Genomic DNA, 26,168 nt, shown 5'->3' on the forward strand with positions numbered 1-26,168 from the left:
GGAAAAGCTGGATCTCTAAAGAATGTAAAAGGTAGCAATTCACACTAACACGGCAATAGTATGAATAGTATGTAGGAGTTTGGGGGAGGGTCATTTATTAGTAGGGCCATTGCAGGATGTGAGTCCCCCCAGCAGCAGCATGGTGTGCCTCGACAATGGTAAAAAATTGATGGTGTTCCTTGACAATTTTAGCACCGTCTCAGTGTGATTGAAAGTCACTATGCTAACATTTTAACAAGTCATCTCCCTGAAAGACAGAAGTCAGAACAGGTGAAAAATCCTGTTTGAATTATTTTGCAAAAATCCTAGAACTCAAATTTGTTAACAGAGGGGTGAGAAAATTAAACATGTAACCCTTGAGTTTCACTTCCCGGCTTGGACAAGTAGCAGTCCAGCTTTGAGCAGTCCAACTGCTATCTTGGGCAGTTCTTTATTGGGAAAAAACTGTTCTGACCTAACTCACCCTGTGGAGATCTTAAAAGCCAAGCTGCTTTCTAGCATTTAACCTTCTATAAAAACACAGGTGCAGTTAAACTGACTATTGGCAAGCAGCAACTATCCTTTTGGAATGCTTTATAAATATTCACAGCTGATAACTGGTCTTGTAAGTATCTCTCATCAACCACTTTCCATCATACTTAAATAAAATAGCGGCCTCAGGTCCTGTATCCTTTTATTTGGGGAACACACTAGAAACTTGAATTACTAGTAGAGTGCATCAGAACACTAAGCACCAAATGTTGCCACTATGTACATGGGGGAGGCATAATGCTTGAGTGCAGAACGTAACCAGAGAAATATCTGACTCATCTCTCACCTCAACAGCAAGTGTACAGGATGCACATAGGCATGGCTCCAGTCAAACAGCTGCAATATGGGAATGCTGCTGACCTATTATAAAGAATACAGATGTACAGTGTCTTTCACACCTTAACAAATTCATTGTGGCATTGTAGCTTCTGTAGACTACAGTCAGTTTGTCGGATGCATTAATTCATTGTAGCTGCATGCTACAATAAATCTGTAGCCATTAGGGATGTTCCCAAGAGAATCTTTGTTGATTTTGTGAAACAGACTACCATGGCCACCCCACTAGTACCTGAAAGCATAGGAAAAAATGCTCTAAGACTCATACCACACGTATTATACAGCTACTGGACGGGGTGTAATGTTTACACTAAAATACATAGAGCCCCATTTTCTACTACATTGTACCTACCTGAAACATGCCTTTGATTTTCATTTTGGCAGTTCTTAGATATATCAAAATCCAAGAATGTTGCACAGGTGTCTCTTCTGCAGGACTGGTGAAGATCCGTTCTGCGTTCTTAGAATTATGAGGTTTTAATCATGTAGCAAAAGGGCAAGTTACCATTGCCAAACAGAATGGGCTCACACCAACAATTTTCTTGTTAGAGCAAGTTGCAATAGCAGTGAACACTAGCAGGTACACAAATTATGCATCTTGTACTACTTTATGTTGCATTGCTCCTCCTGCACTGTGATGCTAATGGGTGCTACCTGACTATGTCTTCTACTGTATTGCCAATTCTAGTATGTGTTCCTACTGGAAAACTGCCATGGCATGTGGTGGCACAGCTATGTACTGCCCTGCTGTTTTGCTTGTTTCCTGTCATGTAAGTGTAATGTTGCTAGAGCATGCTGGACTATGCACAAAAGGAGAAGTGCTACTACTGCAAGCTTACTTGCCTGCTATGAGCTTGCAGTGTGCAACCTGTGGTATGGGCAAAACTAACAGGATGCTCAATGACATATAATAAGGAAAATACTCTTGCATTAGTACTTGTTAATCTTAGCCACTAACCTATCAAAGAGTCCTTTTAAAGCTGCAGAGTGCAATCATGTGCACAATTAACTCATTTCTGCCCAGCCCATAAGTGTACACATTTGATCCTTGTTGTGTATATGCAACATTGGGCACAAATAGCTTTAACAAAGAGTACAAACAGCTATTTATGCATCATCAGGAACAAACAGTTTGTTCTTAAATTCTAAATACTAATTAAATACAGCAGACCTATTAAATACCAGTTGTATACAGATTTTACTTAAATGCAGGACTTATTACATCTTCTCCCTTGCTGGCATGTGTTGCTTCAGGGTCAGGATTATATATGACTGCCCTAATGGCTGTTGTCCTTCATCTTGTATTCCTATATCTATATCTTCTCTGTATTAACCTTGAATCTTCCCTTAATCCCCCCACATTTGCAGCCTGCTATAACCAATGTAGGCTGCCCAAAGAAAGCTTATTCGGAAAACCTGGATCAGTGCATAGCTGCTATCTTCATAGTGACCTGAACCTAACCTTGCACTGCTCACAGACTGGGACAACACACACACACAAGACCTTGGTACATAATGTTTAAGCCTGAAAACAAAAACAGTGTTCAAAACTAAACAAGGTTTATACTGTTCATGTGGCACAGGGATTTGATAGTACCTTAATTTACAAGTTCCAGGCTTTATGTGCATGAGTGCACATCTCAAAAAGGATATAGTGGAGATGGAAAAGGTGCAAAAGAGAGCAACCAAAATGATTACTGAGCTGTGGCACCTTCCCAATGAGGAAAGGCTACAGCGTTTGGACCTCTTCAGTCTAGAAAAGAGGCGCCTGAGGAGAAACATGATTGAGTCATACAAAATCACGCAGGGGATGGACAGAGTGGATACAGAGATGCTCTTTTCCCTCTCACATAACACCGGGACCAGGGGACATCCATGAAAGTTGAGTGTTGGGAGAGTTAGGACAGACAGAAGAAAATATTTCTTTACCCAGTGTGTGGAATTTGTGGAACTCCTTGACACAGGATGTAGTGATGGCATCTTGCCTGGATGCCTTTAAGAGGGGATTGGACAAATTTCTGGAGAAGTTCATTGCAGGTTACAAGTCATAGCAGGTATGTGTAAGCTCTTGGTTTTAGAGGCAGGCTGCCTCTGATTGCCAGATACAGGGAAGGGCACCAGGACGCAGATTGTGTCTGCTGTCTTGTGTGCTCCCTCCGGCATTTGGTTGGCCGCTGTGAGATACAGGAAGCTGGACTAGATGGGCCTTTGGCCTGATCCAGCGGGGCTCTTATGCATGAATCTGCAAGCACCTTTTCTTGTGCTTTGCAAACCAAAGGTGTTTTGATTCTCAAATTATGTTCTGCTTTAGCACAGTAGCAGAAAAGAAGGAAGCAAAGCTGCATAAATCTAAACACATCAAGTAGACTAGAATGTGAGCACTGTTCTCACTTAGATTTAAATCTGTGACATAATATGATCCTGTAGATCCATGATCTACAGAGAAAATTGGGAAATGGTAACAATACTAAAAGCTAGAATTTCATACAACAAAAGTGACTTTGAAATGTCTCATCAAGACAAATACCTGAGCAAGTCATGGGCAGTGGGCTGGCTGAGATCAAGAACTGTGAGGATTACCTCTGTTTCACAAAGCTCAAAATAAAAGTAGTGCTCTTTCTTCCCCCTATACAAGATGCAGGATGTACACTCTTAGTGTGCATTCCTGTTATGGTAGAACCATGGTAAAGAACTAGGCTTCTGTATTTAAAAACATGACAGATTGATGAATGTGTTGTTACATGAAAAGCCCCTTTTTCCTTAGTTGTGATTTTATATCTGGTTGTGTTAGCAAAACATCATGCAGGCCACCCTCCTCCCAGCACACTTAACAGTGTGATCGAGGACACTGAACATTTCAACTATCTCCAATACAAAGGAACAGAGTTACATTCCTGCTGTTTAGGATTAGCTCAGGATCAGCACAATCTACTAAATTATTCTAAGATTTATATTCAGCTGTTCATGAAGAACTAAAGATGGCATTTTGCCTTCAAACCATACAGAAAAATGAATTGCAACAAGATGTTAACAAAGGTGATTAGTATTGTCAAACTGCTTTGTTATAAATTATATACATTCAGACCACATTAAAATATTATTCCATCTTACACCAAAAAGATTAAGGCTTTATAATATTTACATGAATGGAGCAAGCACCTTTAAAAAATACACATTATTAACCTATTCCTTCTAAAATACAAATTTACTGATGTGTCCAATTTGCTAGAACTAGCTTCAAACAATTATTATTGGAAGAGGAATCATACTGAAAGGAATCCAATCACTGAACACCAGATGTCCAAACACAAGTGTATGTTTGACACTTGCACAGAACATGCTCTGCTTATCCCCAGCTTGCTACAAAGTTAGTTGCAGGCTTATACAGGAATAGAGGAAGTGGAACACTTGTTTATTTCAGGACAGAGACAACAATAATGATTCTTAACCCACTAGCAGAGTGAGACTCCCAAAATGATCAGTTGCACACCACACAGACTAAGACTGGACATGATAGCAAGATGAAGCAACTGGAAGGTGTACCAAAACACTAAACACATTGAAGTGGTGACAATTTCATAGACTTCCCTTCCCTCCAACCGATTCACATGCAGCATCTGAATCTGTTCTTAAAGGCAGTGCTGCTTGCTATCTGTTAGTCCATAGTGTCTTAAGCTACTTGCAAGTGGTAATTTATGTTGATACAACACATTTTACTGTGCCACCCACATATCTTACTAGAAATGGTGCACTGTCTTCTCCAACTAATGGCTTTTGAGATTCAAGGATGAGAACGTTCAACATCAGCAGATGTGGCTAACAGAAGGTGCTCAGTACAAATGGGAATTCACCATTTGCATTTCAAGTATTATTTTGAAGAGTGAGTCTTTAAACTGTAGTCTGTTAGCACTTTTAAAAGCATTGTGCTTTAGTTCATTATTTCTTTGCAAGTCTTTAATTTGGCTGATGGCTTTTCTTTAAAAATAATGGCAACAAGTATAAGGACTGCAGAAGCCTGGCAAGAGTTATTTAATTTTTTGAGCCCATTTCATGTCATCCGCTCTAGGTTTCTCTCCTGTTAGTCCTTGGATGACATTCTCCAGGAACCTCCAAAATCTTATTTTCTCCAATGGGTAGTTCAGCCAGCCTGAAAGATTACAGAAGAGAGGCAAAGGTGCAATTAAAATCATGTATTCTTGTGAAACAAAGATCAAGTTTCATCAGTGATGTAAAATATCCAATACCCAAGTTGAAGATATTTGCATTATCTCTCGTATATTCATTTACTATTAAAGATATGCAGTCCAATCCTACAACCTTTTGGTGCAAGTAAACACTTATCTGATGTCCAGGACTGCAGCTGAAAGTTTCTACTTACCTGCAGTTTCATGTGTCCGCCCCCCCATACATGTTTTAAAAACCCCGAGTTTCAATAGCCCTTTTAAGGGCCGCTTTCAAACAATACTGACTGTCAATCCAGCATGAACTTGCATAGGTTTGTCATATAGCCATAACTGATATTTTTTACATAAAACTCCATGTGTTTTATGCACAATAAACATGTTTATAACTAGCCGCCGCATACCAACGCAACTGGGAGGACAAGAAGTTTAAAGAAGGCAATGCAAACCAGTTATGCAAACAGCCAAGTTAGAGAGGCTGTGAAGGGCAAGGAAGCTTCCTTCCGTAAATGGAAGTCTTGCCCTAATGAAGAGAATAAAAAGGAACATAAACTGTGGCAAAAGAAATGTAAGAAGGTGATAGGGGAGGCAAAGCGAGACTATGAGGAACGCATGGCCAGCAACATTAAGGGGAATAATAAAAGCTTCTTCAAATATGTTAGAAGCAGGAAACCCGCCAGAGAAGCGGTTGGCCCTCTGGATGGTGAGGGAGGGAAAGGGGAGATAAAAGGAGACTTAGAGATAGCAGAGAAATTAAATGAGTTCTTTGCATCTGTCTTCACGGCAGAAGACCTCGGGCAGATACCGCTGCCCGAACGGCCCCTCCTGACCGAGGAGTTAAGTCAGATAGAGGTTAAAAGAGAAGATGTTTCAGACCTCATTGATAAATTAAAGATCAATAAGTCACCGGGCCCTGATGGCATACACCCAAGGGTTATTAAGGAATTGAAGAATGAAGTTGCAGATCTCTTGACTAAGGTATGCAACTTGTCCCTCAAAACGGCCACAGTGCCAGAAGATTGGAGGATAGCAAATGTCACGCCTATTTTTAAAAAGGGAAAGAGGGGGGACCCGGGAAACTATAGGCCGGTCAGCCTAACATCCATACCGGGTAAGATGGTGGAATGCCTCATCAAAGATAGGATCTCAAAACACATAGACGAACAGGCCTTGCTGAGGGAGAGTCAGCATGGCTTCTGTAAGGGTAAGTCTTGCCTCACAAACCTTATAGAATTCTTTGAAAAGGTCAACAGGCATGTGGATGCGGGAGAACCCGTGGACATTATATATCTGGACTTTCAGAAGGCGTTTGACACGGTCCCTCACCAAAGGCTACTGAAAAAACTCCACAGTCAGGGAATTAGAGGACAGGTCCTCTCGTGGATTGAGAACTGGTTGGAGGCCAGGAAGCAGAGAGTGGGTGTCAATGGGCAATTTTCACAATGGAGAGAGGTGAAAAGCGGTGTGCCCCAAGGATCTGTCCTGGGACCGGTGCTTTTCAACCTCTTCATAAATGACCTGGAGACAGGGTTGAGCAGTGAAGTGGCTAAGTTTGCAGACGACACCAAACTTTTCCGAGTGGTAAAGACCAGAAGTGATTGTGAGGAGCTCCAGAAGGATCTCTCCAGACTGGCAGAATGGGCAGCAAAATGGCAGATGCGCTTCAATGTCAGTAAGTGTAAAGTCATGCACATTGGGGCAAAAAATCAAAACTTTAGATATAGGCTGATGGGTTCTGAGCTGTCTGTGACAGATCAGGAGAGAGATCTTGGGGTGGTGGTGGACAGGTCGATGAAAGTGTCAACCCAACGTGCGGTGGCAGTGAAGAAGGCCAATTCTATGCTTGGGATCATTAGGAAGGGTATTGAGAACAAAACGGTTAGTATTATAATGCCGTTGTACAAATCGATGGTAAGGCCACACCTGGAGTATTGTGTCCAATTCTGGTCGCCGCATCTCAAAAAAGACATAGTGGAAATGGAAAAGGTGCAAAAGAGAGCGACTAAGATGATTACGGGGCTGGGGCACCTTCCTTATGAGGAAAGGCTACGGCGTTTGGGCCTCTTCAGCCTAGAAAAGAGACGCTTGAGGGGGGACATGATTGAGACATACAAAATTATGCAGGGGATGGACAGAGTGGATAGGGAGATGCTCTTTACACTCTCACATAATACCAGAACCAGGGGACATCCACTAAAATTGAGTGTTGGGCGGGTTAGGACAGACAAAAGAAAATATTTCTTTACTCAGCGTGTGGTCAGTCTGTGGAACTCCTTGCCACAGGATGTGGTGCTGGCGTCTAGCCTAGACGCCTTTAAAAGGGGATTGGACGAGTTTCTGGAGGAAAAATCCATTATGGGGTACAAGCCATGATGTGTATGCGCAACCTCCTGATTTTAGGAATGGGTTAAGTCAGAATGCCAGATGTAGGGGAGAGCACCAGGATGAGGTCTCTTGTTATCTGGTGTGCTCCCTGGGGCATTTGGTGGGCCGCTGTGAGATACAGGAAGCTGGACTAGATGGGCCTATGGCCTGATCCAGTGGGGCTGTTCTTATGTTCTTATGTTCTTATTACTACCCCTTGAAAAAGGAAGGAAACTTCCTTGTTGCAGCTGTGCCAAGGGGAAGAACATGCACAGTGCTCTATGCAGGCGTGAACTAGGGAAGTTCTTCTGATTATCAATAATTAGGCAAGAGTTTTGAGATCTGTCAAAGTCTCAAATTTCAAAACTACTTTAGAACTTGACTTCCAACTTGAAGCATACCAAAATCCGAGTGATTCAGAGCAAACGTCAACAATCAGATATCAAGTTTGGTTGTTCATTAGCTATCGAATGCCATCACTACATGCTAGCTATCGAATTTTGTCAGAAATCATGTACTGTTGTGTAACATAAAGATCAAGTGTCATCAGTGATGTAAAATAATATCCAATATCACCTATTTGGTATCAAAATTTCACAACTGTAGGGAGAATGTTGGATTAGCAATTACCCACTGTTTCTGATTTACAAGTCCAAATATGAATGCCCCTATATATAGTGATGAAAACTAGCTGTTTAGTTGCCATTAGCACTTGGAAGCATTTTAAATTAAAAGACAAAATCCTGAACATCATTGGCTGTTCTGCTTACACCTAGGGGTTCCCCCCCCCAGCTTTTCTGCTTCCAGCAGTAGACCCTCACTGCTTCCCCAAGCTGGGGGCTTTCCATATTACAGCCCATGAGGTGCAGGGGCAGTAGCCACCAGAAGGCAACAGAACCCTTTCATCCATGGGTTATTCAGAAGTGCCTTCTACCTGCAGGGGCAGGGGTGGGAAGAGAAGAGGGATTCCAGCCACTGTTTTGCCATATTAAATAGAATGCACAAATGTCTGTCATGTGAAATTCAACTGTCATTTTTGTTTACCTGTAGTAATACAGAAATACGTTTCGTGAGGAGAAACATGGTGGATCCTATGGTGTTTCCGCGGTAGGATAATGTGCCAGTCCTGCAGGAAAATCACCCAGCGAGGAAGACCAAAGTAGGTGTGAGACCACTTATGAATCTGGTTTGTGAAGGTTACAAATATGGCCAGGGCGAAGACATAAGACTCCCAAGGGCACGTGTGGTACAGTGCTTCTGGAAGAAAAAAAGGAGAGAAGGATCTACTTTATTCTCATTGAAAAGACAGTGTGCTCCCAATAGAAATTGTTGAACACAGAGTCCCTCATCCAACCTTGAGGTCACCCACTGATTCCAGAACTATTTCCAGGGGTTCATGAAATTCAAGCAGTACATTATGTGCCAGCCTAGTCACTGAGTGATACTACAACTTCTGAGCATGTGGAGTGCCATATGGTGATCAATATATCACACAGATTGCCAGTGAAGACCATCTCTCTGCCCTGCTTGCAAACTTCAGCGGTATCTGCTTGGCTAGTGTTGGTTGCAGAACTGGTCCAGGTGGATTTGCCACCTGATGTGGGGCAGATCTGCTACCCGTGCTAATTTGAACCTCATTTTCAGAACACTCTCTCTTGCATGCACAGCCCACTATGCCTGTTACTACCACCTCTTCATTGCCTGCCCAGCAGCTTAGGGAGGCAGCTGCTGTCAGGAGGATGAGGTGGGGGCACATCATAGTGATCCTGAGCCCCCACTCCTCACCTTCAAGACTGTCCACCTCCTCCCTCCTGCTGATCCTGTATTTTAGACAGCATGGGTGCAGCATGTTGGAGTAGTTCAAGAGGCACCACCCATTCTGTTAGTTTCCTCATGACAAGGCACAGCAAGCAGAAAGAGGCGGTGACAAGGTTGAGGGAAGAATGAGGCAAGGGGAAGCTCTGCTTTCTTCTCATGCCTCTGGCCTTTTTGCTGGGTGGGCAAGACAGAGCAGAGCAAAGCAATCCTGTTCTTATCATCCGTGAAAGTGAGGGATCAAAATGATTGCTATGCTGCTGCTGCTTCCTGCAGCTCCCCTGCTGTGACCTCTTGCAGTGGTGGCACTGAAGTTTGCTGCTGCTGTCCCAATCCTCTTCCTACTTAGCCAAGTGAGCAAGAAGAAGATTCAAGAGCCCACTGGGTGGGGAGTGGACTAAAGGGCAGATGCAGGGTAACAGCTATCAGTTGCTCCCTGCTCCCCCCTACCCATTCACAGGGGCTGTTTTAGTCTGGGCCAGTCTAAAAATAATTCTGTTTGATTCAGTAAGGCAGTTACATTCTTATCATGACCCATGACCACGTTATTTATAGCTCCAAGTACACAAGGACATTCTTGCAGCTCCCTAACCTATACCCAATATGCATTCCTGAATGTCTAGAGAAATACACCTTCCCATCACAATTTCCCATCCATGTGGACCAGGGTCATGCCGAGTGCTATTGAGTCATTTCATCAGATACTGTCATCACATGAAATTAAATTCTGCTGTCTTACTCCATACAATGTTAAAATGCTCCTACAGGAAGTGGACTGTGCTAGTTCAAAATGAACACTAGTCACTGAGACAGCTTTGTGAATAGATTGAATTTAGACTGTGTTTAGCGTTTTATTTGTATTTTAGCATTTTGTATTTTTATCTATTGATAGCTGCCCTGGGTACCCTTCGGGGAGAAAGGCAGAGTATGTATGTATGTAATGTATGTATAAGTGTACAAAGTTAAAATGATCACAGTATTTCAGCTTATGGAAGAATGTTCCCACCCCTTTCATTAATGCAAAACTCACCAACTAATAACCACAAGAATACTTCAGATTTCCTTACAGCTTGGCTCTCATGCCCAAGCCATTGGATTGTTTACTCAGCAATTTCTTTAAATCTGAAGGCACCTCTAGCATGAATGTACTTTACCAAGGCAAATGTACCAATATATTTGGGATTACAGTATATTGCTCCTTCCTTGGGGCATGCAATTAGATAAGATTTAAGGTGCTTTTTTAACTATTTAACTATGACAAAGTAGCCTGCTCTTATACTACTATCCTGAGAAACCATATGATGGCTTCATCTATTCTCCTTGCACTAACACTATGCTAAGCCCATAAACACTGAATTCACATCTCAGTTGTTCCAGTACTACTGGCTTCTCTGTCTCTTTCTTTAGAGACCAAAGGCCTAAACTGCACTTTGTGGAGGCTACAAGTCCAGTTTACTTATGGATTTATAACTACTTACCTGGTGATAAAGAAACCAATTTGTAGGCCATGTTTGCCAAAGGAACCACTGTTAACATGCAGTTATCTCCATTTGTCTCTATGAAGTCATGTCTGGTAATTGCTGTTGGGTCAATGTGATGTTCTCTGAAAGGTCTGATGAAAGCCTAAAAGATAAAGGCAGAAACTATGTCACCCTCTGATGTTCAAAGGGGCATTACTTGCCCCCCTTGAAAAAGTGACTAGGCCACTTGTCCCACATATCTCTAAATAATTTGTGGCCCTGAAGAGAAAATCACTTTGGATGATCATTCTAGAGGTTATTTTCAACCACCACTGGCAGCCAGGCAAGTAGCTAAATACAAACATTATATCACTCAACTAATGGTTAGATGTTCCCATCTCCCATACTGTAGCCAAGGAGCTCAGAATGAGATACAGTGGCATGCGTCAGGCTAGCCAGCTAGTTCATTGCTGAGTTAAAAACTAGAGGTCTTACAAGCAACACTTGCAATGCTATGTTCTACTTAGTAATGTAGTGCTAATCACAGTGGCAGCAAATCATTAGACTTATCTTCCAGTTAAGTGAGTTTGCTTATAGCACTTACCACCATACATGGTGTTAACACCAAAATCGCAACATGAGGAATTCTATTTGATGTTTCCTGGCTTTAACCCTGAACAGGATTAGTTTGGCACTGCAGGTCAGTTTTAGGGAAAGTAAGCAGACCCTGTGAGGCTAGCTTGCTGTCAATCAAGGAGCCATTGAAGAACGTGGGTCTGATCCATAGTACCCAGGACTGGAGGAGTAGGGGTTACAGCAGTACCAGTGCTTGATCCCTAATGCTTATTAGCACTGCTAGGCTCTTTGGAGGTACTTGGTTTGGTCAGGCTTGACTCTGAGCTGGCATCAAAAGACATGTTGGCGTCCTTTTTTAATACAATACCATACTGAACAGCTGAAGAGTAATCTGGCTGTCCACTGGACCATTTATGAGGGGAAAATAGAGGGCGAGCGAAAATAGGAAAAACACACCCCTTACTGGGTTACTCACTGCATGTGTGGAAAATGTTGCCTGCTGAGGTAAAAACCGATGCTTGTGAGCATTGGGCAGGCTCTGGGCTCGCTGATGGAGAATCCTGCCTGATTGTCCCCAAACACTGCAATATCATCCCTGATGATCGAGGGGTCTGCCGCTGTCCCCCAAACCTGCTGCCACCTCAGACAGATGCAGACTAAGAGCTGCCACTCCAAACAGCAGGTTCCTTCACAGTGGGAAAAGCTAGTGCAAGCCCCACCTTCCCAAAGGGTGAAAAAAGCAGCAGCTAATTTTTGTGCTGTGAAGACAGCTGGGACCTCAGCTGTGTCTGTGAGCCAATAAATGCTCCTTCTCTCCAAAACTCAACCAACCTGACCTGGTTAAGGAGGGAGTTGAGACAGGCTGAAGAGAACAATTTTCCTTTCACTTTTGAAATAGCTGAGGAGGAGCTCCAAAAGAGATGACTGAACTCCAGTGAGGCAGGGACAGTCTGGGTCTGGATCCCTGTGCTTGTAGAGTTCCATCTGCCTTTTTGTTGGCCCTGCCTCAAGCAGCAGCAAGGAACAATCCCATTGGTGAGGAATGCTCCTACCAGGGAAGACAGACCTCTGTCCCCAAGGCTGATAGTCTCAAGAGTAGGCAAAGAAATGGTACTTGCTCCTATAATCTTATTATGTGTACAATGAGATTTCTCAAGGGAACAGTGTGACAACTTGAACTCTTACCTTTTTTGCCATCATGTTTTCAGTACATGAAACCATAAGGACTAACACTGACATTGATCATATATGTTAGAACACTGACAGTATGCTTTGCATGCTCCAATTCCCTTCCCCATGTCCTGGAATAAGGTAACCAAAATTTGCAGTAACATCGGGCAAACTGTAGATTCCACAAGTCATAGGTTGCCTCTAAATCAAAATTATAAATTACAGTTTAAAGTGGATTTGTACTTCTGGTTGGAGGCAAACTATGAGGTGTGGTATTGATGCTTTGCTCAATCCAAACATTGTGACAAGTTATATTTTCCACATATGAGGACATAGGCAAGCCTTAAGCATGACCTAACCATCCAAACCAGATCATTTTGAAAAAAAATTCAAGATTCTCATACTATACTCACTCAGTGGTTTCAGACATTAAGAGCAAAAGCCTTACAGTTGTTCATGTGAACCTGTAAGATTTCCTGATAATAACAACTCTAACCTTTCCAACAATTGGCAACTCCACAGATCCCCAGGTGTCTGCTCCCCAGTGCACTAGACCAGAAACAAAATCCGCGGTAAGGACTCCTGCAACTGTAAGAGACAGAGGAAGGGAGAAGGAGAAAGAGAGAAAAAGATTAGGCACTGTCAACAATAGTTACTTTCTTTTTTTAAAGGTGCTAACATAGCAGGTTTCTTTTTACTATTGTGTAAAAGTTATCAGCGATACTTTATCCAATCAAGAAATTGTTTTCATTACTAATACACAATATGTATTTACATAGCACTTACATTGCTAATTCAAAGTGTGTCACATGTGCATTGTATCAGTAATCCCTACCCATGAATTTTATGAGCTACTGCATTAGCCCTCCATGAAAGAGATCAAACAGAAAAAAGGTTATCCAAGGCTACCTGAAAAACGTCAAGTAAGATTTGGATGAGGAACTTTCCAATTTATAGCTCAGCAATAAGCAGTGATGGAGAGAGAAGAGATTAGTATCTGAATTGACAGATAATCCAAACTTACAACTCTAATATTGCCTCTTTCAGTAAAGCAGTTCAAACACTGGCAACCTGTCATGAAAGAAGTCATAGGGTTCTGCCCTTTAGGCACACACTAGTGCTGCAAGAATTCAATGATGTCACTAGGAAATAGTTTCAACTCTGCACAAAGTCTTCCTTCCATCACAAATAATTATACATTAGGAGTTTGGACTTGCTGAAAGAGACAATTTGCAATCAAGTAGGCTCCACTTTACTAGATGTAACGAAGGTTTCATTGAAATCAGGTGAATAAAGCACCTATTAAGGTGCGGTTTGTTGACTGTACAATTGATCTTGCTATTCAGGCAGTACTACTAACCTCTCTTGAAACTACCGTATAAACTCGCCTATAGGCCAAAAAATTTATGCCTAAAATGGAGCCTGAGATCCTGGGTCGACTTATACCTGGGTCAATGCAGTAAATAGAGCAGGGTCCTCTGGGAGCTTCTGGAGGCTCAGCAGCTGTCTGGTGAAGTTGGGGGGGGGCTGGCAATGGGCTGAGAAGCAGGAAGCAGGTGGAAAAAAAAAGAATTTTTACCAGTAATTATGGTATTCAGAGGCAGTCATTTTAGCCTCTTCCCCAGAAAGGAAGAGAAGTGAAGGCGCTTCTGGAACTGTAGTCTGTATGGGCTGCTGCTATGGAATGCAGCACATGCTCCCACAAAGCCTCCCCACAACTCCCTGAAACCCCTTTGTCTCCCTTCCAGTTTGGAGAAGAAGGGAAATGCCTCCTTTTCTTCTTTTGCTGCTGCCTCTGAACATTCCTGGCAAGTCATTTGCAAAGAATTTCACCCCCCAAGTTTAGGGGTCTGGTTTTAAAACCCCAGGGTGGGATCCTCATTTCCATCTGAAACAAGGTTGCAGGCTGCAATGCACCAGTACTTAAGAGTAATAACACCCATGGAAAGCAGTGGGTCTGCTTCTGACTAAAGAGGGTTGCAACTGTGCGCAGCTCAGTCCTTGTTGCTCGTCTCCCTGCTGTGAACTGAACTGCACACTCCCAATTGCATGTTTTATGTTGCATGTCATATGTAGAGCCTCTGGCTTAACACACCAGGCACCTTAAAGAAGGATTTAACTGATAGTTCCTACTGGTTAGTTGCTTACAGGCACAACACTTACTCTGACAGTGTTTACACAAATGTTGTGAAGACCAGAATTTTTAAAGTTAATGAACGAAAATGCATGTTATGATCTTTTATTGTATTTAATAAATTAGAAACTGTACAGTTTTTAGGTAACAATTACTGGAAGGTTATTTTTCAGGATGTGGCTTCAGGTAAAATCAGACAAAATTATAGTCAGACCCCCCCTAAGTTTAATGCCTGACTTGTCCAAGGGTCATAGAAAATTCCATGATTTGGGGCCCAAATCATGCCCTTGACTTCTTCTAACAGTATTTATACTGTGAACTAAAAGTTCACAAAGCGGTTTACAGAGAAAAATCCAATAACTAAATGGCTCCCTGTCCCAAAAGGGCTCACAATCTAAAAAGATGCAAAAGAATACCAGCAGATAGCCACTAGAACAGACACTGCTGGGGTGAGGTGGGCCAGTTACTCTCCCCTTGCTAAAAAAAAAAAAAGAGGAGAACCCACTTGAAAAAGTGCCTCTTACCCAATTAGCATGGGTTATCGCTTATAGGCGAGTATCTGCGGTACTTAAGTGTGATCTATATTACTATTTGTGCTCTCAGTATGCAAATAAGAAATCTAGTAACTGAAACCTTTCCAGCCAGAGACATAGCCACACACAGCCCTTCTTGCCCAGCCAAACATTCTGTAGGCCTTGCACTATTCAGTGTGGTACTTACTATATCCGGTACACACAGCTTCTTCCCAACAAAGCAAAGCCTGGCATACCCTGGTATCTGCAGATCCAGCACCGCAGTTTTGGTTATCCGCAGATAACTGGGGACCACTTAAAAAACCATCAGGAAAGAAAAAAGCAGAAAATAGCTTTGTCTATTGTTGCACAGTAAAAATGCTGGTTTTGAGGTCCCCAGGCAGTCTTCTGAGCTGCCCGCAGTCTCTTCTTGGTTCCGATGCAATTGGGAATGACCTTGGGCAAAGGAAGGAACTTCTAAACAACCAGGAAGAGGCTGAAGGCAGCTCAGAAAACTGCCTGGAGCCTTCAAAACACAGCGGTTTTGCTGCGCACCAGTAGGCAAAGCTATTTTCTGCTTTTTTCTTTATTTTTCTGACACTTTTAAAGTACATCCCCATATCTACGGTATCCATGGAGGGAGGTCTGGAAGGTTCCAAATAGATTCCCTTAAAATACAGGGGTATGCCTCTATATTTACTCTAGAGGTGTCCAAACATTTTGGCAGGAGGGCCACATCATCTCTGACACTGTGTCAGGGGTCAGGAAAAAAAATAATTTACATTTAAAATTTTTATAAATTTACATAAATGAATTTATTAGAGATGGAACTTATATGAATGAATGAAGGTCTTGCAGTAGCTCAAAGCCTATAAAAGGACTTGCATAAAGCAAGGCCAGCCTTTCCTCCGCTGCCACGGCTGCATCACAGACATGAAACAGCAAGTAGTGGAGGGAGCCCTCATCCCACAGCTCAGGTGAGAGGTCAAACAGTCATCCTCACGCTGAGGGTAGTTGCATCGGGCCAGCACAGGATCTAGTAAGTTCCGGGAGGGCCAGACTGGGAGCCCCTGAGGGCCGCAAGTGGCCCCCAGGCTGGGGTTTGGGCACCCCTGCTCTAGAGAGACAGGACTGTTTTTTAAAAAATAGAATGATGCCCAAAGTGAAGAGGGGCTGTTACAGATAACCCATTTTGTGGGAGAGTATTCAGGGACCACTATTTGCCAAGAAAGTGGTACAAAACAAGTTTTGGACAAATGTCTGTCTGAGTGAAGCTGCCAACATTTGCTTCCTTATAGGCTGTTGGAAAGTGAGAACTTACTCTGGTCACTTGGAAGTTAATAAGCCAAGTTGATGGTAGTAGAGATGGCACTTAATTCACATACTGCCCTCTTAATGTGGGAACACACATGATCAGCCATGAGTAAATACAAAGCACATGGCTCATAAAAATACTTGTTAATAAGCCAAACTTCCCTGACCAATCAAGTCACTTAGATCAGTACTCTCAGATCCAAGCTAATAGGATTTTGTCCAGAATTAGCAGGATTCCCAGCAGCAAATAAAAGCAGCTGTCCGGAAGACACGTTATTTACACTTTTGCAGGAAGAATTACACAAACCAGATAATTTTTTTAAACACAAAGTCAGGCATGGGTTTATTTTGCCCAATATATATAAGAGGAGGATTGTATCTACAGCAGCATTTGTGAAAATCACCAATGGTAAATTGCTATCAGCCCCAACCCATATATGAATGTAGGATTAAATCAAACCAACAAGATGCTGTTCTGAAATCCTTCCAGGAATATATATGGAACGTGCCCAAACACACATCTCTCATCAACTCAAGGGGATTCTGAAGAGCAGAGCAAAACAATTTCTCATGATGTAGAAGGGCTTGTACAAATGGACATGGCACTAAAGAAGTATGACTAATAGGGAGTTGGAGCTGGCATGGTAAACAAGGAAATTGCCACAGCAGGCCTGTTTGAACAAAGTCCTATAAGAGTGCAGTCAGCCCCAGTTGTTGTGCCACACAGCAGTGACTATATGCAGACATAACCTAGAATCTTTAGGTAGGTAATAAGCATGTATGCCCCCACATATCCATACCTATGCAAAACAGTCTGATCTGGCCCTAACTGAAGTCCTGTGCATTGCAAGTTACCCTAACTGTGCCTGATCTCACAAGGCAGCCAACAGATTCCCTATAAGCCATTTAGGGTAACAAGATGCATTTCATTCATCTTCCTGCATCCTGTTAACATTCACTTTGTCTTCTCTAGCACTCAGGCTGCCTGCTTGTCTTCTTACAAGCTTGCAGTATTTGGTAAAAGGAAGAGACATTCTTGGTTAGCGCAACTGCAAAGAAGATAAATGAAAGTAATGGGCACGGAGAACTAGATGGGGGGAAGAAGCCTGTACTCCTATTTCTCATAGGTAGTAATTGCAGTCATCCCTGACTAGGAACATAGGATTGCAGAAGAAGCATGAAGCAACCATCACACGTCATAAGTGCCCAGAAGTCAGAACTACCGCTAAGTCAAGTGCATATGGCACTTTAGAGCAGTGGTTTTTAATCTTTTTGGGTCATGGATGGACCCCTTAGAGATGATGATGAAAACTATGAACCCCTTCCTCTCATAAAATGCACATAAAAATACACAAATTCTGCAACTGGTTCATGGACCCCCCCCCCCCCAAAGTCCATCCACTGACCACAGGTTAATAAGCTCTGCTCTAGTGCTTCTAGAAAGGAGCAGACTGAATTTTTCCTTGCTGCTCCTCTTAAAAGTTAACTCTTTAAATATTTGAAAGTCAAATGCCAACCACACTTTAATTTCTTTGTACAATTGCTATAGGGTTGGTATGCTAGTCAACTAGCTAGTCAAATATCCCATGAAGCAAATAGCAGCACTGCTTAGGTCGCAACTTACCTGGTAATTAGGTTTCATTTATTAGGTGTCATGACATCACGGGCTGGCCAGGTTGGACACTGACTGGTGGCCCATCCCAAACCCTCAGTGCCAATGGCAGTGGTAGCACCCAAACCACCATCAGAGGGTGAAATGTACAATACAGGTTTTTCGCCACTGGCTTGACCTCTAACCTTGTGAGAGCCATGGGCAAGCCTAGCAGCTTAAGAAAGCTTTTCATATTGACCACCTGCTGTAACTGCAGGTGTCTCCAGAACACAGACACAACCAGGCACTGGTGACAAAGGTCAATGCCTAGAATCAACCATGACTCAATTTTGCTTGCTGAAAGAACCAGCTGGTGCCCTCCTCTGTATGATCTGGCTACCTATATTGTAATGCTCCTGTGAGGAAATGTACTTCAGTCCAGAGAAACAGTAGCTGTTGAGAGAACTGAAGTATCTATTGAAATAAAGGCACATGAAGTACTGCTTCTAATGAGACATTAAATTGTGGAAGACTATTTTTAACTCCAGAGTTAATGCTTAAAAATATGTGATCATACTTCTGACAATTCAATTAACCAACTCTAAATTTCTAGAAGAACCCACCTGGTAAAAACCAGACATAACATTTGGCAATAAAACATTTGAATCAGAGTCATGCCATCTATTAACTTTTGCCTTCACTCATTTATCCACTGCTCCCAGTATCAAACTTTTCCAACTCCAATGTAGCAAGTTAATAAACACTTCTCATTTCCTATAATTTTTCCTCATTATATGTTGAATTCTCATTCCATGTTTATCATATACCAACATAAAATTTTCAATCTATACACTTTTTTTTTTTAAGATAAAGGTTTAAGGAAAAATTCTGGAAAAACTTTCACACTTAGAACATACATATGATAATTCCACCCTTTTTATTAATTAACTTCTTATTCCATTATTATATCCCACCCCCTAACATATTTTAACCAATTCCTTCCCATTTACCCTATACATACTCTACTAATTTCTTTCTTCTCAGTGTACTGTGAGATGAAAAAGGTTGGAAATTTTTTTTCAAGAACATATACAAAATTTCTTATCATAAAGTCTTTATAAGGGGAGCTTTCTGAAGTACCAATATATAATAACCTAGAGTTCAATAAGTTTTTGGTTGTGTATCCCACACATGCCCTCTGATCTCTAAACTGGCACAACCATGCCACCATCCTTGGCCTATGTCTTTGACAGATCTCTATACAACTTCAGACTCTTATTTCTGACCAACCCTGAGGTTGAATACTGCCCCCCTCCACACATAACCAGTTCCCAGTCATAATCCCTCCTCTCCAACTGGTCCCAGCAGTTTCAATTTCTTATACATGTGTGGCCCCCTTATTCGTTAGCTGAAACCCTGGATACTGGTGAATGCCCATCTGCGATCTGGGGGGGTCGTCCCTCCAGGGAGTGGAGCACCCCTCACCTCTGAAAGGGCCTCTGAGCTCAGCAGCAGCCAAGGAAGTCCATCCCTGGCCTCTGCCAAGCTCCGACCAAGCACTAAAGTTAAAAAACGTGATTTCCAGGTTCATGGAGAAATTGGAAGTAACATGTAATGCCTTATAAGGTCAAGGCCAGGCCAGAGGGTGTGCACGCTGGGGGGGGGCACAGGCCCAATCCGTGGATAAGCAAATCCACAGATATGGGATCAATGGATACGGGGGCTCCTCTACTGTCAATTGCTAGCCAGACTGGCAGCACTTGTTCTAACAGCCCGACTGGGAAAGGAAAAGACAGTCATGCTCAAAGGAAGATTTCAGACAAGAATAATATTTGCACCAGAGCTACCATTAAATGCTTTCCCCTCCTAACACCTTACGATTGCTCAAATACACCACAGGGCAAGAATATTGAAGGACAAGTTACTAACAACGCTGCATACCTCACAAAAGAATATAAATGCTGGCTATAACTTAAAGCAAAAAAGCCTGCAGGAACACACAGGTGTCAACAGCCATTCTACTACAAACCTGTCAGATGGTATTTTAGGAGTGTCAAGTTCACACATGACTGATATAGGAGACTATCCCACATTTTCTTAGAATAGCTGTCCAAGGAAAGTTCCATAGCTGTAGATGTGTTAGCATAATGTAGGACTCAGTCTTGAGGCACCTTAAAAGTTGTATTAGTGGTATAAACTTATAGCCCAGAACCTTCTTTATCAATTCATGAGTTGGTCCCTTGTAATGATCAGAGAAAAGAATCAGTTTTGTTTTATCCAGGCTCTAAGCAAGTTAAGCAGCAAGGAAGTGGAAGCTGGTTCAAAGAGTCTTCTCCTCAGGGCTTTATTAAAACACAGGGCTTGCCTGAAGCAGATGTTTTAGAAAAGCCTTAACCCAATATCACTTGGCATTCAGTTTCGTAATATGCATATTAAGTACCAGAGAAAAGTGGGTAGCTAGCTTGCAGATGTACCAGGGATACCAAAACTGCAGGAAGGGGAGTGGACCCTGACAGTTGGGGGACATCCATATTACACAAGCAATAATTTGGAAGAACCCCAAACAAAGATTGCAGATGCATATGCTTGTCATCTCCAAACCCTAGCAGTAGATGGCAGGATTCAGGCACAGTAAACTAGAAGTTAGATAGGAGATAAATCCAAAGCTTAAAGAAAAGTGCAGACTATGTTCAGAGTAGGGAGCCCTCATATGTGTGGTTTTGGAGACCACTGTAAATTCCTTTGAATTCTTTAAAGTGTGAAGAGGAAGGTTCCCTCATAATGTAAAAACAAGGAGTGAGGAATTCCTCTCCAAGGATACTGCCTTGAAGACCAGTTTCCATCCCCACTTATTTCAGCTATGAAGTTCTTCCATGGTCGCATTCCCAAATGTTTTATTCCCAGTAATAAGCCAAGTGATATCCATACAGTTTCTCTATTAGCAAATCTCAACTGAAACAATCACTGTTAAATGGGAATCCATTCCTGCCCCCATATCACTAAAGCCCATACAACCATAATCATCAGTCTTTTTTCAATGTAATTGCTTGGTATTGCTAGTGGGGTGAAGGACTGAATACTGTACTGCAGGACATAGGACCCAAAATATGATAAGGTGTCAAGTGTCATGGGATCTAATCAAAACCTACTCATATCACACCAGGATGCAACAGCTTTTCTGGCAGGTAGTATAAGTCAGTGTCATAGCTGGCCTCCAAGGGCAGCATCATTCCTCTAATTCAGTGGTTCTCAAATGTTTAGCACCGGGACCCACTTTTTAGAATGAAAATCTGTTAGGACCCACCAGAAGTGATGTCATCAAGCAGGAAAATTTTGAACAATCCTAGGCTGCAATCCTACCCACACTTACTCAGGAGCAAGACCAATTTACTATCATTGTTAAAAGCATATACATAGTAGCCTGTTAAAAGTACAGGTCACCCAAATGCAGTCACATATGATGGTAGCATTAAGTCTAATATATTATAAATAAAATATTGAAATGAATGGGGACCCACCTGAAATTGGCTCATGACCCACTTAGTGGGTCCCGACCCACAGTTTGAGAAACACTGCTCTAATCAGTAAACAGTACAAAATGTAGACAAGAAACTGTGTACCGTTTTCACTATTAAAATGGAGAGAGTATAGGTACAGCTCACAAGTTTCTATGTATCATGCAGATACAAATGGAACGAACTGGGGAGACTAGAAAACTCACATATACTGATTTATAGAGGCCAGGTGAGCAAAAGATTGGCTTTTTATTCAAAAGCAGGAAAGAGCAATCTAACCCTGGGAAATGCAAAAGAGATTCATCGACTTCTAGTGCCTCACTATTAACAGTATATAACTACTATTTTGGAACTAAGCTTTGTGCCTAAGCATTACTGTGAATCTACAAGTAGCCTTAACACATGCTTTCAAAGAGCTAGAAACGGGCAGCCCAATCCTGAACTGCCCAGAGTGTGCAGCTGCAGCAGCGTTGAAAATGGCTGCTGCCACATCCTGCACAGTTCGGGCAGCCACTGGTAGCTCCTTGGGAGAAGTTATTATTGCATAATAACTTTTTCAGGAACCAGGTCCTGGATTTATCCTTGCCAACAAGGGTAGAGGCATATATGAGCAGCTGCACCCCTACACTACCTATTGTAGCTTGGAGATGAGACTATTGCAATTAAGTTCATACGCATTTGGACAAGATCTTTCTCCATCAAAACTGCAGCACTAAGGAGTGGATATTGATTACACTGTCCATTTGAACTCCAAATGAAAAGAGGCAGAAAATTAAGTTTGACAACATACCTCCCCTCAGAAAACCAAGATCACATCTCTCTACAATCCACTAATGGTCATTCAAGGAAGTAAGTGAAAACTGTGCAGAAATACTAGCTACTTATTTCAAGCATTTGATAATACAGGGATCTCAGTTCCTAGAGAAGACCATTGTTCATTCCCTCAGAAAGCAACCAAATGAGTCACCAGAAGTTAATATTATTCAAATTTGCTGCACTGCAAATCTCCAGTAACCATATGCTTCAAGCAATAATCCATCATATAATAAAAACCCTCAGTATTTAGACATTCATAATCCTGCATTAAACTACAATTCCAACAACAATATTTTGCTTTATTTCAGCTGAAGTGACCCCAAGGTAAGTAGACATGTATCTCAGTTGTCCAGCCAAGGGGCCACGGTATGGCACTTTCTGCAAGCCAAACAAGCTAGTTACAATTTTAGCAAGTTATCCATTATCAAAAAACTTGACGCATTTGTTTGTGGTTTGAATTCCAATCCAACTACAAACAGGTGAAATAGCTGTTTTCTGGGCACAATTTCCTAAATAGGCCAGAGAAACACACAATGGTGTCACACTATTAACTGGGCAGAACCCTGGGTGGAAAGCCAGCAGTTACCCTCTTTCCTTAAGAACACTTCATGGGCACTATAAAAGTGATTAGGACAACACAGGCTGGAATCAAGATTGCTACTTTAAGACCACCCCAAGGGTTGGATGCACAGTGTCTTTTTTTTTCTTGGCCCAGTAGACACCTCCACACCACATGAATTCATTCTCTTAAAAAGTTTGCCATATGACACTGGAGAAAGATACTACTCAAAAATACAGCTCAACACTTCCTTGAGTGAAATAAAGTTACTGTAGTTTTGATCCAGGCCACAAAATGTACAGAAGAGTTTTGTTTAAAACTAAACTAACTGCAGTTGCCAAGATCCTGTGTTTACACAAAATCACACTTCTCAGACTTTTAATAATTTACTACTACCTAAATAATATTATCAGCAAATTGATGACCTTATCCATTATTAGCTAAACTGATAACAGGTAGAGGTCTTTATCACTCTATCACTGTAGAATAGGTAGAGTCACTGTAGATAACAGCTAGAGGTCTTTATCACTCTATCACTGTAGAAGTGAGAAACACCTTCATTTAATGCTGTTATTAATGTGAAGAACCAAATACTGGCCAATTAATATTCAACTTCTATTTCTACAAGACCAACCGACTTAAGACCAAAAGCACTTCCAGAAAAAAAGAAAAGGAAGAGGTATTTGCTCAGCAGGCACCACATCCATTGCATAATCTCTAAACACATTGCATAAACACATTATCCATTGCATAATCTCTAAACATTGCATAAATCTCTAAACATAAACACGCCAGCCAGACGCCAGCCAGACGCCAGCCAGACGCTTGGACTTAACAGCCACCTACTGTAGAAATAAACCTTCTACACTTAAAGTCCAAGAGTAGGACATCAGATGTTTAAATCTATGGCTTGCAACTGAATCTGTTTTGTGGTATTTTTACTTGTTAGACAGGCTGTTAGTAGAGCAGCCTGGGAAGGCCCCCAAGTAAGAGAGTGCTTTAAGGACCCATCCATTCAGCATGGGTCCTAATATAGTTTCATCACTACAAGATCCAAAATATTAACTACAGCAACAGTTCTCCAACAGTCAGCTATTCCATTTTAAAGGACTACTCTTCCTTACATGTGCCCTGTTAGTTGCACAGGTCTTTTGGATTCCCTTTTAGTTCTTTTAACCTTTGAGTCAACAAATTTATTTGCTACTGTTTTATTGTGACTGTGCTATTAGCTAGTCTGAAAATGCCAAGAGTGGGATAGAGAGATTTTAAAGCATTCGATACATCAAACAAAACCAAAGTGTCAGTGAACTGGTTAGCAGGGCAAAGATCAAGACAGAACTCCAAAGTACGTATTACATTTCATTAAAACATATGTGTATGTTTGAGCTATTAAGAACCACTTACGAACTGCTTTCCCAGAAGATCATACAAATTTACAATCATCTGCTTAAAAGGCAATGAACATGAAGTCAAGACACATGTAAGACGGCAGCAGGATACTGAGTCAAGTGCTGGTAGAACACCAAGTGCATGAACTACTCGGAATGTGAGACAGAAATTAGAAAGCTTGCTACCCAAACCAACATAGCAGGCTCAGTCAATTAAGCCAGTGTAACAGGACAATTCTACATTGTTTACTCTGAAGTAAGTCTGTGCTTAATGGGGCTTGCTCCCAAGGGCTTTTGGAATTTCATTCTGTTCCTATCAGTCTCTCTGGGGCCAACATAACAACTATCCCCCAAAGAGAAGTTTATAAAAAAATTACTCCTTCACATTCCTGCAGCAACTCTTATCCTGCACAATAGTAGTGGTGAACAGAACATTTTCCCAGAGAGATTTCTTATTATTTAAACAATAGGCTGCATTTTACACAGTTCTCTATTTTCTTCAAACAGGTCTTTGAGTGCCCAGTTCTTCAATACATGGGGCAGGACCTGACCTTAGGTGGTTTTCAGCAGTACTGCTCTGCCACCATTTTGTTTTGAGGCTCAGACCTGCACAGTTCGAACAGTATTTTCAAACTGTGAAGCCCAGTGGATTTGAAGCCACTGTGGATTTTAAATTTGAAGGCCAGTGGATTTTACTTCATCCAGAAGACTTTGGTTTTGAGGGGTTTCTTCAGCTAAACTTCCCAAATCTTTAACAGGCCCCCTCCCTGATCTTCTACCGCCACAGCAGTTTCTCTGCTTTTCCTCACCTCCTCTCTCTATTCCTTCACTTTTCAAAACTGAGCACATGCTGTTGCCATGCCACTCAGTCCCTCCTCTCCTTGCAGCTGATCTGGAAGGAAAGAAACAGCAAGTGACACAGCAGCGCACATGCCAACTGGTTGCCACCAGACAGAAGGAGAATGAGCAACTGTGACAATGTGGCTGCTTACTCACCTACTCTTCTTGTGCACAAACTCTTTAAGGTGGGTTGTATGTTGCACCTTAGAGTTTGAGGTGGAACCCAGGTCTTGATAGCTGAAAATCACTGTTTTTGATTACAACTGCCCTCAAGTCAACAAGTCTACATGAGCAGAAATATAGCAAGTACTTTTCTAAGCTATCTACAACTACCTTATTTGCACAACTTGAGAAACAATGAGCTTCCAATCTGCATGACAAATTGCAACCACCTTGCAACAGAAGTGCTTCTCCCAGATGCCTCAGAGTGTACAGATATTAGATACTGAACATGACACCTAACACAACCAAATCTTCTGCAAGATTTTACTTAGCTAAATTAAGTCACTGGATTTCACACTTTCATAGCCTAAGAATTTCAACACAGCCTGAGTGTTTCAACACAGGAAAAACAAGCTCTGCCTTGCCAAGAAATCCATTCAATCAATTCAGGGCCATCCATTAACCAAGTGATGTGTGGTTTATTTACATACAAAAGTTCCCATTTCCTATTTCACTACTAAGACAAGAAATTAAGTGTGAGGTTGTGGTATCCAGTTTAAGGACTCTATATGCTCTCAGGATAGAGCCATTTCATATGCAATTTCTCTGCACAACTAGAACAGTTCAGAGAAAGGAGAACAAGATATCAGACTCTTACATTTGCTCTTTTGTTATTCCAGACAGATGCTCTTCAATCAGATCCAATGAAATCAAGAGTCAAGTATCTTCACTGATGACACTAAATCCTTTCTGCTGTTTAATACTTTCCAGTATATAGATGAGGGCTCAAATTTGTTATTCCTGAATTACCTTAATCACCTAAAGTGTTTCTGTTACAACTTACAAATTTAAAGTTCAAAAATGGAGGAGGGTAATATCAAAAATTGCTTAGGTATGCCCAATA

General features: G+C 41.8%; 1 protein-coding gene across 2 annotated transcripts in view; it reads right to left on the reverse strand.

Moving 5' to 3' along the window:
- Positions 1-26,168, reverse strand: part of LOC136647966 (ubiquitin-conjugating enzyme E2 variant 1) — a 78,205-nt gene that overhangs the window by 39,405 nt on the left and 12,632 nt on the right. The window contains exons 3-6 of one of the 2 annotated variants that reach the window (XM_066623871.1): positions 12,930-13,021; positions 10,706-10,850; positions 8,457-8,669; positions 3,895-5,014 (exon numbers count right to left, since the gene is read on the reverse strand). In XM_066623871.1, coding sequence (XP_066479968.1) covers positions 4,893-5,014; positions 8,457-8,669; positions 10,706-10,850; positions 12,930-13,021 — 572 coding nt within the window. In that variant the 3' untranslated portion in view covers positions 3,895-4,892. Of the gene's footprint in view, positions 1-3,894; positions 5,015-8,456; positions 8,670-10,705; positions 10,851-12,929; positions 13,022-26,168 lie in introns of those variants that run through there. The other variant, XM_066623876.1, reaches the window with a different exon arrangement.

Source organism: Tiliqua scincoides, chromosome 4 (assembly GCF_035046505.1).
Source record: "Tiliqua scincoides isolate rTilSci1 chromosome 4, rTilSci1.hap2, whole genome shotgun sequence".
Classification (NCBI taxonomy): domain Eukaryota; kingdom Metazoa; phylum Chordata; class Lepidosauria; order Squamata; family Scincidae; genus Tiliqua; species Tiliqua scincoides.